The sequence below is a fragment of the Schistocerca nitens genome, chromosome 8, assembly GCF_023898315.1.
Source record: "Schistocerca nitens isolate TAMUIC-IGC-003100 chromosome 8, iqSchNite1.1, whole genome shotgun sequence".
In the NCBI taxonomy this organism is placed as follows: domain Eukaryota; kingdom Metazoa; phylum Arthropoda; class Insecta; order Orthoptera; family Acrididae; genus Schistocerca; species Schistocerca nitens.
In genome coordinates, this window is record NC_064621.1 from 47,712,200 (window position 1) to 47,729,778 (window position 17,579).

The following is a 17,579-nucleotide window of genomic DNA, read 5'->3' on the forward strand; positions in this document are numbered from 1 at the left end:
GACCGAGTGAACGCAAAGAAGAAATAAATTAATTATTGTAGTGAGTTTGTGGGTGGATATATGTGAAGAAGGGGGATAGCAGATGTGAGTAGATTCGGTGAAGGTGGTATGTGCGAACATCGAACTGGAATAAGAGTAGAAGGAATTGGGGGGGAGGTGGGCAAGGGGGTAGATAGGATGAGATACAAGTCTGTGTGGAACAGGATGGTATGGGAAATGGCACATGAAAATATACAAGAGTGATGCAGGAAGCGTAATCACTTTGAAAGTATTGAATTAATGATATCATTTGGGCAATGGGGGACATGTGATGCTGCACCAACAATCGGCATGTTCTTGTAGGCATGTGTTGTGCATGGCCGAGACATTTGATAGAGTGTGGCTTGTAAATAGAACATGCAGTGCGGTTTGTAAGGTGACAGGAGAAACATAGGAAAGAAGAGGAAAAAGGATGGTCACTGAGTATAGTAATGTATTAGAAAATAGTAACAAAGGAAAACAGCACTGGGTTACCACATTCTCTGGATGCTGAGGGGCCACACTACCAGCAGCAGCACTTTATGAGAGAAGCAACCAGACGGGCAGGGAGCAGCAGGCGTGGGAGGGGGGGGGGGTAAGGAGGAGGCCGGGGTGGGGAGGGGAAGGATAGCAAGATAGGAGTGGGGGACAGTCAAGTGCTGCTTGTGGGGCATACAGGGACGAGGTGGAGAGGGCTGGACAGGTAGGTGCAGTCGGGAGGTTAAATATGTAATGAGGGTTAGTGAAAAGGAGACAGCAGGTGCATTGGTGGAGTAGAGGGCTGTGAAGTACTGGACTTGGAACAGGGAAGGGGCTAGATGGGTAAGGACAATGACTAACGCAGGTTGAGGCCAGGAGGGTCACGGGAACATAGGATATATTCATCAGGTTACCTTCCATTCAGAAGGCTATTGCACTCAGTGCCTGTTATATTGACTTGTAAATAATTTCAACTATCAGTTGTCATTTTTAAATTTTATTGGCAGATCTAGATTTCAGCTAGAGACTAGCCATTCTCAATGCACTATCATTTTTTATCAATGCATGTAATGCCTGTTGGTCGGGCTTCATCCACAGTTCACAGTTGGATATATTGCAAGGAGGGTTCCCATTGCACAATTCAGGAAAGCTGGTGTTGGTGGTGAGGATCTAAATAGTACAGGCTGTGAATCAGTCAATGAAATGAAGAACACCGTTTTGTGATTTATTGTGCCTGTGTGACTCAGCATCTCCGCCATGTGGTATGTAGCAACTATCCTTTTGATAATACTGTTGTGTTCCACCCTGGATTTTCCATTGTTGAAAGATGAGTTTTTAGACCATTATATGAAATTTGCGAAATGAGAAGGTATTTCTACAAGTGCTATGCATAACAGCATATGACTTGTAAGTCACAAAAACTGTACAGATGCTTTTCGTTGGATACAGCTTATTATACCATTATTGTAGCCATGAGTTAAGGAGATGGAAGTAGCTATGTACACAAAAAGTGGAATGAAGTTCCATGCTAGAAACCTAAACAAGTTCTGCATTGAAGAGCTCTTTGTCTGCTACATTTACATAATAGATTTGTAAGCATATAATTTAGCATTTTTGACAGTGTATGGTCTTCCCACAGTCATTCGTTCATTCATTTCCATATCCGGTCAGCATTTCCAGGAGGTAGCAACTCTGATGGCCTTGTTGTTTCCTTCAATCAAGTCATGTTTTGTGCAGGGTTGTTCAAGTTGAGGACAAATTAGCAGGTGGGCCGGGTGTTGCGTTGTTCTGCACTCGCAGGATGTATCTCCATCAGCTGGAAGAATGCCCCATTTTCACATGTTGGTCTTGCAAAGAGGAACGCCCACCCTAAGATGATAGAGCAATCTCCAAATAGTGTAGGACAAGTCATTTCCTGGAGATAGCTCTTCCTTTACAGGGATATCAGGTGGTAGCTTGATCTTCCACCTGGTGATGCGGTTAGACTCTGGTGTTCACTCTAGGGGTTGAGTCCTGGCGATTAAGCTATTTTTCAACTTCAGTCAATGGACTACAGCCTGATGATCATGCAGTGAATGTCAGGAATCATAAGTGTGCTTAGGCCTCTCTACATCAGCAGCAACAGCCCTTCTAATAGTGGGGGGAATTATTCCAACAATCAGGTAGATTTTATCAACTGGAGTTGGCTTCATACATTCTGATAAGACTCGGATGGTCTCATTGATTGCAATATCAACCTGTTTGGTGTGAGTTGATTCACTCCACACAGGTGAAGCATATTTTACAGTGGACACACATTGCCATAATTCTCAGGATGGGAAAACTTGCTCCCTGGGCGATGGATGTGAGCTTCCTCAAGATGTTATTCCGTGAACTAACTTTCAGCTTGGTGTTATGGCAATGTTTCTTGAAGGACAGGGTTCATTCAAGGGTAACACCCAGATATACTGGTGTTGAACAGTGCTCCAGTCGTTTGCCTTGCCATGTAACGTACAGTTCCCTCTGGGCTTCTCTATTCTTCAAGTCAAATGAGCACACCTGAGTCTTGTTGAGATTTGGCTTTAGATGATTGGCTTTGTAGTAGGAGCCAAGTGTATCTAACACAGAAGTCTGCTTTCCCTCTACTTCTTCAGATGTCTTTCCTTGAGCAGCCACTGCAGTATCATCAGCATAGATGAAAAGCCTGGGGAGGGGGAGTAATAGTATGGTGGGGCTAGTGGTCTGTGAAGTGCTGCAGGTTAGATGGTGGGCAGGGCAGAGGTGGGGAGGGGGGTGGGAGTAGCGGAAAAGGAGAGAAGTAATAAGACTGAGTGTGATGGTGGAATGACGGCTTTGTAATGCTGGAATGGGAACAGAGAAGGTGCTAAATGGGTGGGGACAGTGACTAATGAAGGTTGAGGCCAGGAGGGTTACGGGAAAATGGGATATTTCATGTAATGGTCTAAGGAGACTGGAAAGACAAGGCACATTCCTTATCTTTCCAGTCTCCCACCACCTCCCAAAGTCCCACTGTCTGGCCACAGAGAAGCATTCCCCTCGTAACTCAGTGTGACCCAGGACGGGAACAACTCAATTACATTCTTCTCCAGGGTTTTGACTACCTTTCCTTGTGCCCTGAAATGAGAAATGTCCTGCCCAATATTCTTCCCACCCCTTCCACAGTGGTATTCCACTGGCCACCAAACCTCCACAATATGCTCGTCCATCCTTATGCAACCCCTGCTCCGAAACCATAACCACGTGGCCCATACCCCTGTAATCGACCTAGATGCAAGACTTGTCACATACATCCTCCCACCACCACTTACTCCAGTCCAGCCATGAACGTCACCTATCTCATCAAAGGCAGGGCTACCTGTGAAACCTGTCATGTGATCTACAAGCTAAGCTGCAGCCACTGTGCTGCATTCTGCGTGGGAATGACAACAAACAAGCTGTCTGTCCGCCTGAATGGCCACTGACAAACTGTGGCCAAGAAACAAGTGGATCACCCTGTTGTTGAACACACTGCCAAACATGTGATCCTTCATTTCAATGATTGCTTCACAGCCTGTGCCATATGGATCCTTCTCGCCAAGACCAGCTTTTCTGCACTGTGCAGGTAAGAACTCTCCCTGCAATACATCCTACATTCCTGTAATCCTCGTGGACTCAAACTTCGTTAGTCATTGTCCTCAACCGTCTAGCCCCTTCTCTGTTCCCATTCCAGCACTACACAGCCATCATTCCACCATCATAATCAGTCATTCCACTTCTCTTCTTTTCCGCTACCCCCCTCACATCTCCCCTGGTTGCCATCTAACGTAGAGTACTTCACAGTCATACATCTCCACCATACTATCCCTACCCCTCACTGCCCCTGCCTCCTCATTACCACCATCCAGTCTCCACTCCCATCATGCACTGATGCTGTGCTTGCAGTGTGCTTTCAGTTGCCTGAGACTGCAGTTTTGTGTGTGTGTGTGTGTCTACAACTATTGTTGATGAAGGCCTTAAAGGCCGAAAGCTTTATTTATTTGTGACAGACTTTTTGTTGTGCCTATCTGTGACTCAGCATCTCCGTTATATGGTGAGTAGCAACTTTCCATTTTGTAAGATTGTTACATTCCATCCGGGATTTTCCAGTTGTGGTTTGTTCCACAAGTAACATTCCCAACAAGAATAGAAGAACTTAGCACATCAGTTTATAATTTATTTCAGATGATGTTAAATTCATATAATTGACTATTAAATTCAATGAATTCTTCCTAACAGTCACTGAAATCACAGGAAGCAAAATCATCAGTCAGTGGCAAAGCCATTAGGAGTATTTAGAAAGGCATTGCATACTACACCAGGAGACATGACTTTTTCTAAGTAAATTGTCAAAGAGATTACAATAATTATTCTGTCTCTGAAAATCTGTAACTTGTATGAGTATGATGTTATTTCAATGAACGTAACAAAGTCTAGTCATAGGTGTATTAACTGGGTTGCCATTGTGAGTAGGTGATGAGTTAAAGGGTACTTCCTGAAAGACCGATATATGCACTAGTAATTCCTATTTATAAAAGTTGAGATTAGCAAATGATCTCTAACTACACTCCTGGAAATTGAAATAAGAACACCGTGAATTCATTGTCCCAGGAAGGGGAAATTTTATTGACACATTCCTGGGGTCGGATACATCACATGATCACACTGACAGAACCACAGGCACATAGACACAGGCAACAGAGCATGCACAATGTCGGCACTAGTACAGTGTATATCCACCTTTTGCAGCAATGCAGGCTGCTATTCTCCCATGGAGACGATCGTAGAGATGCTGGATGTAGTCCTGTAGAACGGCTTGCCATGCCATTTCCACCTGGTGCCTCAGTTGGACCAGCGTTCGTGCTGGATGTGCAGACCGCGTGAGACGACGCTTCATCCAGTCCCAAACATGCTCAATGGGGGACAGATCCGGAGATCTTGCTGGCCAGGGTAGTTGACTTACACCTTTTAGAGCACGTTGGGTGGCACGGGATACATGCGGACGTGCATTGTCCTGTTGGAACAGCAAGTTCCTTTGCCGGTCTAGGAATGGTAGAACGATGGGTTCAATGATGGTTTGGATGTACTGTGCACTATTCAGTGTCCCCTCGACGATCACCAGTGGTGTACCGCCAGTGTAGGAGATCGCTCCCCACACCATGATGCCGGGTGTTGGCCCTGTGTGCCTCGGTCGTATGCAGTCCTGATTGTGGCGCTCACCTGCACGGTGCCAAACACGCATACGACCATCATTGGCACCAAGGCAGAAGCGACTCTCATCGCTGAAGACGACACGTCTCCATTCGTCCCTCCATTCACGCCTGTCGCGACACCACTGGAGGCGGGCTGCACGATGTTGGGGCGTGAGCGGAAGACGGCCTAACGGTGTGCGGGACCGTAGCCCAGCTTCATGGAGACGGTCGCGAATGGTCCTCGCCGATACCCCAGGAGCAACAGTGTCCCTAATTTGCTGGGAAGTGGCGGTGCGGTCCCCTACGGCACTGCGTAGGATCCTACGGTCTTGGCGTGCATCCGTGCGTCGCTGCGGTCCGGTCCCAGGTCGACAGGCACGTGCACCTTCCACCGACCACTGGCGACAACGTCGATGTACTGTGGAGACCTCACACCCCACGTGTTGAGCAATTCGGCGGTACGTCCACCCGGCCTCCCGCATGCCCACTATACGCCCTCGCTCAAAGTCCGTCAACTGCACATACGGTTCACGTCCATGCTGTCGCGGCATGCTACCAGTGTTAAAGACTGCGATGGAGCTCCATATGCCACGGCAAACTGGCTGACACTGACGGCGGCGGTGCACAAATGCTGCGCAGCTAGCGCCATTCGACGGCCAACACCGCGGTTCCTGGTGTGTCCGCTGTGCCGTGCGTGTGATCATTGCTTGTACAGCCCTCTCTTAGTGTCCGGAGCAAGTATGGTGGGTCTGACACACCGGTGTCAATGTGTTCTTTTTTCCATTTCCAGGAGTGTATAAACCCATATCCTTTCTCCTCATATTTCAAAAATTAGAGAGAATGTGCCTGATAACACAATACTTTTGTGTCATTAACTTTTTAACAGCAACAATAACAACAACGACCTCTAAGAGTTCTCTGCAGAGAAAGTAATACAAATGTAAAAAAAAATTAAGTTATAATAGAAAAAACAAGACATTTAGCCCAAGGGTGTTTTCTGCGATCTTGTCTAGCTCTTAGATTGTGCAGACCATGAAATTATATTAGGGAACTAAAATTTCATGATATTAAAAGCATCCCTGATGGACTCATATCTTAACAACAGAAGACAGAGAGTGACATTAACAAATGATATCACAGGAATGAAACTAAATTCAGATTGGGGAAATATTAAATATGATTTCATCTAAAGTTTGGTCCTAGGTCCTCACCTGCTCTTAGCCTAAATATATGATTCATGAGGTGCATAGGAGGGCTCATCAAAAATCTGTGATATTTGCTGATAACACTAGTATACTGATAAAAGCTTAAAACTGTGTCACAGCAAACAGCTTAACTCATAGTCGTACCCATATTAGGCAAAGCCAGATGATTGTAAAAGACATGCATGTTGAAAATATCAGCTGGCACATGTTGATTGAGGCACTATGTGTGATATTTTCAGCTTTCTGGATGGATACTAAAATGGGGTGGCACTAACATGTGCCAATCAAAAGCTCAATTCTTTCTGCTTTCTACCTAAAAATCTTTCCTAATGCATTGATTTTCTGATGGGAGTTGGCATACGTACAGTCTATACTGCCTTATGGCATAATCTTCTAGAGCACTGCATTAAGGTCAGAAAGATATTCATACTTTAGACACCTGCAACAAGAATTTTTTGTAAAGTTGATAATTGAATCTCTTGCAAAAACCCTCTTCAGGGACAATGGGATTCTTACACTGACATGACAGTACATATTGTTCTCGTAGTATTTGTGGTTGGTAATAAGTATTCATCCAGGATGAACTGAAATCCATAACCACAATTTATTTATTTACATATTTCTTTTTAAAATCTACAAAGGATGTTGCAGGAGGCTTGTTTTGTTTGCAGTAATGTGCCACAACTAATTTTAAACTGATTATTTGTTCTGCACAGCTGCTCCATGGGCTGAGGCCTTCCCAGAATTCACCTTCTTGTTCTAGTTGTCGTCTAATCCTACCATATTAAATCCTGGAGGAAATCTTACATGTACAGTTTTAAGAGAGATATACCTCTCTAGTTATCTGGGTGGCTATCTCCTTTTGAGTGTGGAGTGGGTGGATTGTAACTGTAGTCAATGTTCATGGACCTTTTCATTTGTCCAAAATTTTTTAATGCAGCCTTGTGCAGAGGTCGTGAAACTGTGTGTCTGGCACATTTCTAATTTTCTGTGAAAACCTGTACTTCTCTGAATACCTTGTAGTCTTTCAACTCCTTGAGTGCTGCATCCATCTTTTGCATTGTAGGGGGTTTATGAGTTTCAGGGTTAATCTTTACTGGGATGTTTGGGTTAATTTTTAAAAGTATCCTATGTTCTTCTGAGTTTTAATATTTATTGAATGATATTTACATGTTTTTAATGTTCCATTTTTCTGTCCCCCATTTTCAGAATTAATATGGTGCTACATTTTCACAGTTATCTTCCAAAGATTTTGTAATAATCTTGGGAATTGGTATTATTGTAATTTTGTTCTATTGAGTTGATTACATATTTCTGATATTTTAGTGGATCTTTTTCTAACTTTTTCTGGTTGATGTCATCTTCGTTTCTTATGGGCTTCAGATTTTAAGCATTTCTTTATGAATTTTGTTACTTTATGAGGTCAGCCAAGCTTGCCTTTGATATGGGTTCAAGGAGATACATTTTAACTTGTTGTTTGACAATTGATATCACTGCTTCAAGATTGTTCATTTGTTTTTCACTCCACTATCCTCTGCTTCATGAATTTTTTAATCTTCATCATTAATGTGTTTACCGCCTTGTGCAGAACCATATATGATAAAATAACTGACAGCATTCCTTCTGTGACCAAATGTACTTTTAGACTGCGGAATTGCAAAATACCAATTTGCCAGTCCAAAACAGCATTCAACTCCATCAAGTTGCCGTGTTATTGTTGTTGCTGTCTTCCATTTGAACATTGGTTCTATGTAGCTCTCCATGCTACTCTATCTTGTGCAAGTATATTCATCTCTGAATAACTATTGCAAGCTACATCCTTCGGAACCTGCTTACTGTAATCATCTCTTGATCTCTCTCTTCCTTCCATTTTTTTTTTGTTTTGTTTTTTTGGAAGGTTCTTTGTAGTTGAAAGACTCTAGCAAGGAGTCATAAGCCATGGTGTAATTTTATAAACTGCATCTCATAAAAGGAATGAATTTGAACTTTTTACAGTCATAACTCTGTATACCATCAGAGTTCCTCCATATTGATTCATGAACTGATCCAGACCAGTTTATGCTATCACTAATGAACCATTTTAGTGCAGTGCACAGCTTGAATAGGCTGTCAAGTCCTTTTCTATTCATGTATTTGTCACTATGTGGATCATCATCATCACCTGGGATTCCTTCCAGGACATTGTGTGGTACCTTTCTGAACAATTTGCCTAAATCTGTTTCTGTTGTGGTAGGTTTTCTTTTGTTGGGCAGACAAAAGGAATTCCATTTCAGAAGCTTTCAGTTGAACTTACATGTCTTTTGCTCATGACACAGCTTTTAACGAAATCTGTTATTATTTTCGTTAAAGATTAATTATTAATTATTATTGCTTTTAGAAAATTAATTTGCCTCTCTTTAACTGTCTTCTGTAAGTACGAACTTTGTTGTAGAACCTCTCTCTTATCTACGTGTGGTAATAAAAAATTCACTTTCAAAACAATTACGTACATTTAAGAATTACGTGAACTCATATTAACTGATTAAGCATATTTAGTTGAGAATTAAATCCTTTACATAATCCGGCCTTGGCACACATTTTCTAAGTGCAGTGGTTTTTTTTTAATATTTAAATAATTAATGAATTCTATCCCGGCGTTAGCTATGGAACACAAGATTATCTCTATTAGCAGAAAATGGTTAATTATTGCCAAGCCGACATTTAATTATCACTGATCAAACCTATTTCGCTATACATTTAAGTTATTTGCAAGAACCAAAATTGTTAAATTTCAATGTTAACTAACATTAACTATCTGCCTACGAATGCACAAACGTATAATTAGTTTAAAAATTCATCAGTCTCAGGATCACTGTAAAAGAAGAACAATTTCTTAATTCACTGTTAATTTTTATCTATCTGTTCCCGATTTATGGGTTTGGTTGATTTTTCCTTTAGCGGAACAATTTTTTAAATGTGCCGCCGCTGCAAATCGATCGGTCGCGGCATAGCCCAGCAACACCACTAAAAATGCTGAAAATTCTTTAAAGAAATTTTATAGATGACATGGGCAAGCTAATTTACATTAATAATACTACACACTTCTGATAAATTCTGATATATTTAGATCAAACAATAATTGAACTCACATTAATTTGTAACGCCTCCTCTAATGGCGGCTAAATCTAGACAGAGACAAAAGAAGTCTACCCATTCATTAATCGGTTCGACACAGCTTCCTCTCGCATTCAGCTCTACACAGAGAAGACCAAAGAATACGCTGTACATGGTTCTTTTATACTACTGCTGACTATTAACATTTCTTTGTAATTTGACAATATTATTCTCCTCTGGCTTAATTTCACATCTCTGTTATCGCAGATACTGACACATTTCACAATCACATAATAAATATAGAAAAATTACTATCCTAAATACAGAGGGAATATTACTACAAAAAATATTACGATAATAACAAATCTCTTTTACACAAAATTCAATAATATTTTTGTTCAATAATTACGGTATATACAACTTGCTCAGAGCGGCGTATATGGTACAAATAAACTCTTGTTCATTAATAGCGCGAGTTTGCCAGGGAACGTTACAAGCTCTCTGTACCGTAGTACATGATGAACAAAGGAAAGTTTGAATGTGGTCAGTTTAGTTCTTAAAAGAACATTCTTACCCAACACAAGTCTTCGTTCTAGACTGAAGATTTTCTATCCTTTGGTTACAGTGTTGAGAACCTTAAGGTTGACACTTCCTTCACTTGCCAGAATGCAAGTAAGACATATGAAATTATGTCCATGGTTGATCTTCTTACCCTCCAATAACAGAGCTGTTGATTGCTCAGTTGCATTGCCATGGTCTTTGTTTCACTCACAGTTAACCCAAACTCTTTTAACTTGATGTTCCACAGATCCAGTTTTCTGTGTACCCCCCCCCCCCCTTTTGATTTCACTCCAGATGCTAATGTGACGGATAGATACAAAGGCATAAAGACCCTTTTTTCCATTTGCTTTATGTCCTTTAATGTGATACCCATGAGTATGATGAAGAGTAATGGGAAAGGGAACTGTCCTGTTGCACACCTCTTGTTGTTCAGAAGCACTTCTGTTTTTTATCAGTTATTTGTATGCTGGACTCATAATGTCCAGCAGAATCTGAATTTTTGTATTTAGAGAACTGGGGTCATTACATTTTCCCAAGCAGGCCCAAATTTTATACTTTGGCACACCCTCATACACTTTCTCCAAATTGAAGAACACTGTTATCAGGTCTTATCCTTTCTACAATATTTTTCCATTATTTGCCTCCCTGCAAAGTAAATCCATGCTGTCCTTCTTCAAATCATGTTATAGGACCATTCTGAACATCTTTTCTAGAATCATTTCCAAGATCTGTAGGCAATGTTGTAATAAGGTGACCCTTCAGCGTACAGTTTTTTTAATGAATACATGTGTGGTCTTGAATGCCATTATAATATTGGGGAATTATAGCATTCTTCCCATACTTGGTTCAGAGAGCGGTCTTAACTGTAGGAAATTTGATCCAGCTCAATGCCTTGTGTGTGTTGTGATTGCTACGATCCTAATCTTCTGTGCCACATTTAAGGCTCCCCCACTTGTTACTGTTGTAGGAATTTCTCACATTGCAAAAGCATCATAAACCCATTATTGTTACTCCTTCAGTCAATTTACATGTAGAAATTTTAGAAAATGAATCGGCCATAACTAGGTAATTCTATCACAGTCCAGAGACTTGTTTAATGCAGCTCTCCATGCTACTCTATCCTGTGCAAGGTTCTTCATCTCCCAGTACCTACTGCAACCTACATCCTTCTGAATCTGTTTAGTGTATTCATCTCTTGGCCTCCCTCTATGATTTTTATCCTCCACGCTGCCCTCCAATACTAAATTGGTGATCCCTTGATGCCTCAGAATATGCCCTACCAACCGATCCCTTCTTCTAGTCAAGTTGTGCCATAAATTTCTCTTCTCTCCAATTCTATTCAATACCTCCTCATTAGTTATGTGATCTATCCATCTAATCTTCAGCATTCTTCTGCAGCACCACATTTCGAAAGCTTCTATTCCCTTCTTGTCTAAACTATTTATCGTCCACATTTCATTTCCATACATGGGTACACTCCATACAAATACTTTCAGAAACGACTTCCTGACACTTAAAGCTATACTCGATGTTAACAAATTTCTCTTCTTCAGAAACACTTTCCTTGCCATTGCCAGTCTACAATTTATATCCTCTCTACTTTGACCATCATCAGTTATTTTGCTCCCCAAATAGCAAAACTCATTTACTACTTTAAGTGCCTCATTTCCTAATCTAATACCCTCAACATCACCCGACTTAATTCGACTACATTCCATTATCGTCAAATTGCTTTTGTTGATTTTCATCTTATATTGTCCTTTCAAGATACTGTCTGTTCCTTTCAGCTGCCTTTTCAGGTCCTTCCCTGTCTCTGACAGAATTACAGTGTCATGGGCAAACCTCAAAGTTTTTATTTCTTCTCCATGGATTTTAAATCCTACTCCAAATTTTTCTTTTGTTTCTTTTATTGCTTGCACAATATACGGATCGGAGATAGGCTACAACCCTGTCTCACTTCCTTCCCAACCACTGCTTACCTTTAGTACCCTGCGACTACCATCTGGTTTCTGTACACATTGTAAATAGCCTTTCACTCCCTGTATTTGACCCATGCCACCTTCAGAATTTGAAAGAGAGTATTCCAGTCAGCATTGTCAAAAGCTTTCTCCAAGTCTACAAATGCTAGAAATGTAGGTGTGCCTTTCCTTAACCTATCTTCTAAGGTAAGTCGTAGGGTCAGTATTGCCTTGCATGTTCCAACGTTTGTGCAGAATCCTAGCTGATCTTCCCTGAGGTCAGCTTCTACCAGTTTTTCCATTCATCTGTAAAGAATTCACATTAGTATTTTGCAGCTGTGACTTATTAAACTGATAGTTCGGTAATTTTCGCATCTGTCAACACCTGCTTCCTTTGGGATTGTAATTATTATATTCTTCTTGAAGTCTGAGGGTATTTTGCCTGTCTCATACATCTTGCTCACTAGATGGTAGAGTTTTGTTAGGCCTGGCTGTCCCAAGGCTGTCAGTAGTTCTAATGGAATGTTGTCTACTCCCAGGGCCTTGTTTTGACTTAGGTCTTTCAGTGCTCTGTCAAACTCTTTATGCAGTATCATATCTCCTATTTCATCTTCATCTACATTCTCTTCCTTTTCTATAATATTGTCCTCAAGAACATCGTCCTTGTATAGACCCTCTGTATTCTCCTTTCACCTTTCTGCTTTCCCTTCTTGGCTTGGAATTGGGTTTCCATCTGAGCCCTTAATATTCATGCAAGTGGTTCTCTTTTCTCCAAAAGTCCCTTTAATTTTCCTGTAGGCAGTATCTATCTTACCTTTAGTGATATGCACCTCTACAGCCTTACGTTTGTCCTCTAGTCATTCCTGCTTAGCCATTTTGCACTTCCTGTCTATCTCATTTTTGAGACGTTTGTATTCCTTTTTGCCTGCTTCATTTACTGCATTTTTGTATTTTCTCCTTTCATCAATTAAATTCAGTATCTCTTCTGTTACCCAAGGATTTCTATGTGGGTTATGGGTGTATAAACATGTCACTGAAGGATGGTATGCACAACCTCTTCTTTAAATTACACAGAAAGTTGTAAGTATTTGGCTAGTATATCACAAATTGCTTCTCATTAAAAATGAACATGAACTACCAACAATTATCTCATTGATCTCATCTGTTATCGCATCTTTGATTAAGGAAAGTTCCTGACTGTGTTGTAGGTCACTGGATGTTCTGAGTGGCAGGGATGATCACACCACACTTCATCATTATGATGACCGCAGGAGAAGTAGCTTCTCACCACGAAGGACCAGTGGGGCAAGTTCAGTCTCCGGTAAGAATATTTATTGTAGTACTCAAAAAATATTAATTGTAACTATTAATATTGCACCTGACTACTTTCTCTTAGTCTTGCGGGACTGATGACCGTAGCAGTCTGGTCCCTTTACTCCCACAAACCAACCAAATCTTAGTCTTGTGCATAGCATATACCCTAATTTTATGTTTTAATTGTGCACCCTGACATACTTCTATTCTTGTTTATACATTTGCGTGGATGTGAAATTTTTCTGGGTTTCCTTAAACAACAATTTTAAAATACCAATCTCAGTGCATTTTTGGTAAAAGCTGCAATAAAGTAATTTGGGAACCAAAAATAGCATGGAAGCCTGTAATATACAGGGTGAATCTCAGATCCACAGGCAAAATTTTGAATATTTTTCAAGGATATTTTTTGAATAATTTAGGATAAAGGATCATTAGTTTCTGGTGGCTTGTTACAAAGTTATTGCATTTCATTTAACTTCTTACCAGCACTTATTTTTATCTGTATTGCACTGAAAATATTTGCACAACAGTGAAGTGCAGATTTCAATGGGGAGTGCTGTGGGCCTTGTTTGGAAACAAACTTGTTCCAGCCATTCACGTATTTGCTGGTGACAACACACATGCCCATTTCACTGTTTGGCCTCAAGCTTGCATTCAGTACTGCTTGGTTCTGTAATGGGTTAGTTTTTCTGTCATTGTTGTATGTTAACAGTGATACACAACAGTATGGACAGGTTTGCTGATGAAGCCTTGGCAGATAAGCATTATGCAGTATGGGTTCACTGAAGGCAGTGGAAGAACAACACAACAACACTGTGCTCAACTGCTCCCACATTGATAGCAACAACATCACAATACTTCTGCATTACACTGCATTTTCTGTTGTACCTGTTGGTGATTTTGTTCACTACTGTGAAGGTATTTTCTCCAGAAGCAAATGTAATTGGGGTATCAAATCGAATAAACCATAATTACATTGTTATTCCATAACAAGCCACTGGAAATCACAGGCTTCTTATACCAAAATGTGCAGAAAATGTCTTTGAATAACCTCTGAAATTTTGTTGGTATATTTCAGGCTCATCCTGTAGAGAATGTAAAATTTTACTGTTGACTTATCTAATCAGTTTTGTAGTCCTAGATGTCTTTCTAACTACCACCTAACACAGTTAAAAATAATAATTAAATACCAAAATTATTCATGGGAGAAATATTTATGTAACTACAAGGTTGATAATTTTCCAGGTTATGGTTCTGAAATGAGTGATCGTGACCGTGATCGTAGCCACAGTTATGATTCACAAGGTTTTCCTAGGGGTCACTGGAGATGCAGTCACCGCAAATGTGAGTCTCCCTGTTAGAATTTCACTACAGGGTGGAATATGTTAACAACTTTGCAATGTATAGGGTTTTCTGAATATCGGTTATTTATAGGCAAGTAATTTGGGGCTAATACCTTCTTTGCCTTATGTGTAGAACCAAAATTCAATTTGTTTGAACCTCAAATGAAAACAGTAAGTTGATGGTTGAAAGAAATGTATGAACAAAGAGCCATAAGTAGTAAATAGAATTCTGTGCAGCAAAAGTTTTTGTATGTGGTATGGATTTTGATAAACCATGTCTTTAAAATATAATATTGATGAGGACCATGTAAGAAAATGGTAAGGTAATATGTAGAGCATGAAGATGAAGCAGACCAGTCTGCGACGGCTCACCTGAAGATGACTGGCAGGTGCCCAGTTGAAATATCATGCAAAGTATTGAACGACGACCAGCTGCAAGCCCGAAATTTGTTTGAACAGTCAATTCACTGGGAAAATTTTAAAATTCAAGTGATGTTTATATGGTTTACAAACAGGTGGCATACTTTAACATAAGTTGCCGTCTCTTCAATCTAAGAATTGATGATCAATGCAGCTAGCCGCTATCTCTGTGTAATGTCTTGTCTGTATAGACGTGTATCTGTTGTCTTTAAGATCCCTTCGCCTTCACACATAAGTCTATACAGTACAGTAAGGCCCTCCCAGTTCTGGGCTGATCCGTGATAAGACAGGCGAAAAATTAGACTAATGGAGGATTATTAGTATTATCTCTATTTTCATTTGCTCTCTCTCTTTCTCTCCTTTATCTATGTACAGTTTTTAATATAATATTTCATTACGTGGTATAGTGATAAAAGGAATCAGCCAAATAAAATCTTTGGTGGAGTCCTTCATCTTGGTAATCAGCGGCTGGCTTGCTGTAAGAGATCTTTACGTTTATTATTACTGTTAAACACTGCAGTCAGTCGGGAGAATCAATCGTTTGGACAATTTGTTCCTTTTACCAAAGATTGCAAATTCCAGATGTGAACGAAGCCTTTTTGGATGATTTAACACAGACTCAGTGATTGCAGGCTCTCTTTGACACAGCTGAAACTTCCCCACTAATTACAGGGCCAACGTGATCAACAAATGATTCAGAAAAACCTCATTCGTTCATTCACTCCAGAACAAAAAAGTCACAAACCTTATTTGTGGAGGAAATTGTGTATTAAATCCATCTCCTTTACATGTCCAGATCTCCAGTGATTCCACACCTTAATTATTTTCCTTTTACAATCTCTTTCTCTTCAAAACAAACTGCTAGTGGCACAAATGTTAATTGGCTCGCTTTAGTGAGATGAAAAGCAGAATATGTATCTCTCAGAAACATGTCAATTCCTCAACAGATACTCCAGAAACTGTCCTAGTTCCCGACTAACAACCATGGAGAATGCATATATGCATCTCTGTTATTTCAAAGAAGAAATGCACTAGAAAATACTTTGGTGTCAACAAGCTGTCGCCACCTATATTATGAGAAAATCAGATCAGATAACTTTTCCAAAGTGAATGAATGTGGATGGTTTGATTGAAAATGATTAATTGGTGCATGGTAGAGGGTATTTGCTGTGGGGACATTACAATGTCCCTCGCAGCGAGCGGAGTTTGTGAGCCTAATTTTGATTTACCGAACACACTTCACGAGCTGTCTATTAGTGTGGGTAACCCGGAAGTGATGAGTGTCAGTCCTCCGATTGAAAAAAAAAAAAAAAAAAATATATATATATATGTATAAGACAGACGAAGAAAAGAAACATTGAAAACAGAAGAAATGAAGAGACAGGTACCACGGCTGTATTGCTTTTACGTGCATCAAGGTGTTATGTCTGCTGTGCACAACCAAGGAAGATGATCTTTCATGAAACTATTATCAGGGTCTACCCATTTGGGAACTTTCTTAAGCAGGGAAACCTTGGAAAACCTCTTAAGTCTAGACCCCCAGCCTACGCTACATAGAAGATAGGAAAGCCTACAGAAGAGAAAAAAATAATTTTTAAATTGATCTCTAAAGGAAAGATAGGGATAGATTTATATAACGATTTGGAGAAGAGTGATTTGTGCCTCTAGCTAAAAAAAATTTACAATCAATAACTCAAGGGTTTTTTTTTTTTTTTTTTTTTTTTTTTGCCCCCCCAGGACAACATCTTGCGGTGCTGAAACTCCCCCGGATCTTGCATGTCCCCGACGTCCTAATTTGTAGTCGGTCTCCTATGAGACCCACAATGGGAAGAGTAGAAGGGACAGAGATACCAGATTTTACATGCAACATTCATTCTAAAAGAATTAGCAATGACCGAAAGGGAAACTCTTCCTGTAAAAGAACTGGTTAGGTTGCACCATCCAAGATTCTCCTTTTTGAAAACAAAATCCCTATGGCCTTATGCATCCTTTTTCTTATGATGTACTGCAAGGAATTTAGCCATTGACTTAAGTTTTCCATTTATCAATTGACTAATGCTGTTACCGAAAACATCATAATATTTACTCTAGTTTGAATTTTCTTTTGGACTTCGCACATCACTTAATCACCACTTGTGCTTATAAGTCCAAAAATTCTGACACATTTTATGTCAATGATTTACTCTTCGTAATTTAAAGGATTCATGCAACGTGCAGTAGATTTTGGATTCAAATCATCGAATAATGGAAAGTGTGGTTCATTTTATACAAAGACATAATCCATCATTTCCTTGAAAAGTCATATCATTTATCTATACTCATAAAATTTTATCCTAAATACATATATTTCTCCACTTGATTGCTGTAATGTAAAAGTTATTAGTAGTGAGGAATGTGGATTCACTTCTTTCATTTATTCTCTGATTCATCCGGCATTCATACATGCACATATACGGAAATAGATTTTCAAACAAAATTCCA

The 17,579-nt window shown here is 40.1% G+C and overlaps 1 protein-coding gene across 1 annotated transcript in view; it reads left to right on the plus strand.

The window, feature by feature from the left end:
- LOC126199146 (ras-specific guanine nucleotide-releasing factor 2-like) overlaps positions 1–17,579 on the plus strand; it is a 1,534,440-nt gene that overhangs the window by 1,028,991 nt on the left and 487,870 nt on the right. Inside the window, exons 15-16 of the mRNA XM_049935901.1 lie at positions 13,230–13,342; positions 14,581–14,679. Of these exons, the coding sequence (XP_049791858.1) occupies positions 13,230–13,342; positions 14,581–14,679 (212 nt within the window). The remainder of the gene's footprint in view (positions 1–13,229; positions 13,343–14,580; positions 14,680–17,579) is intronic.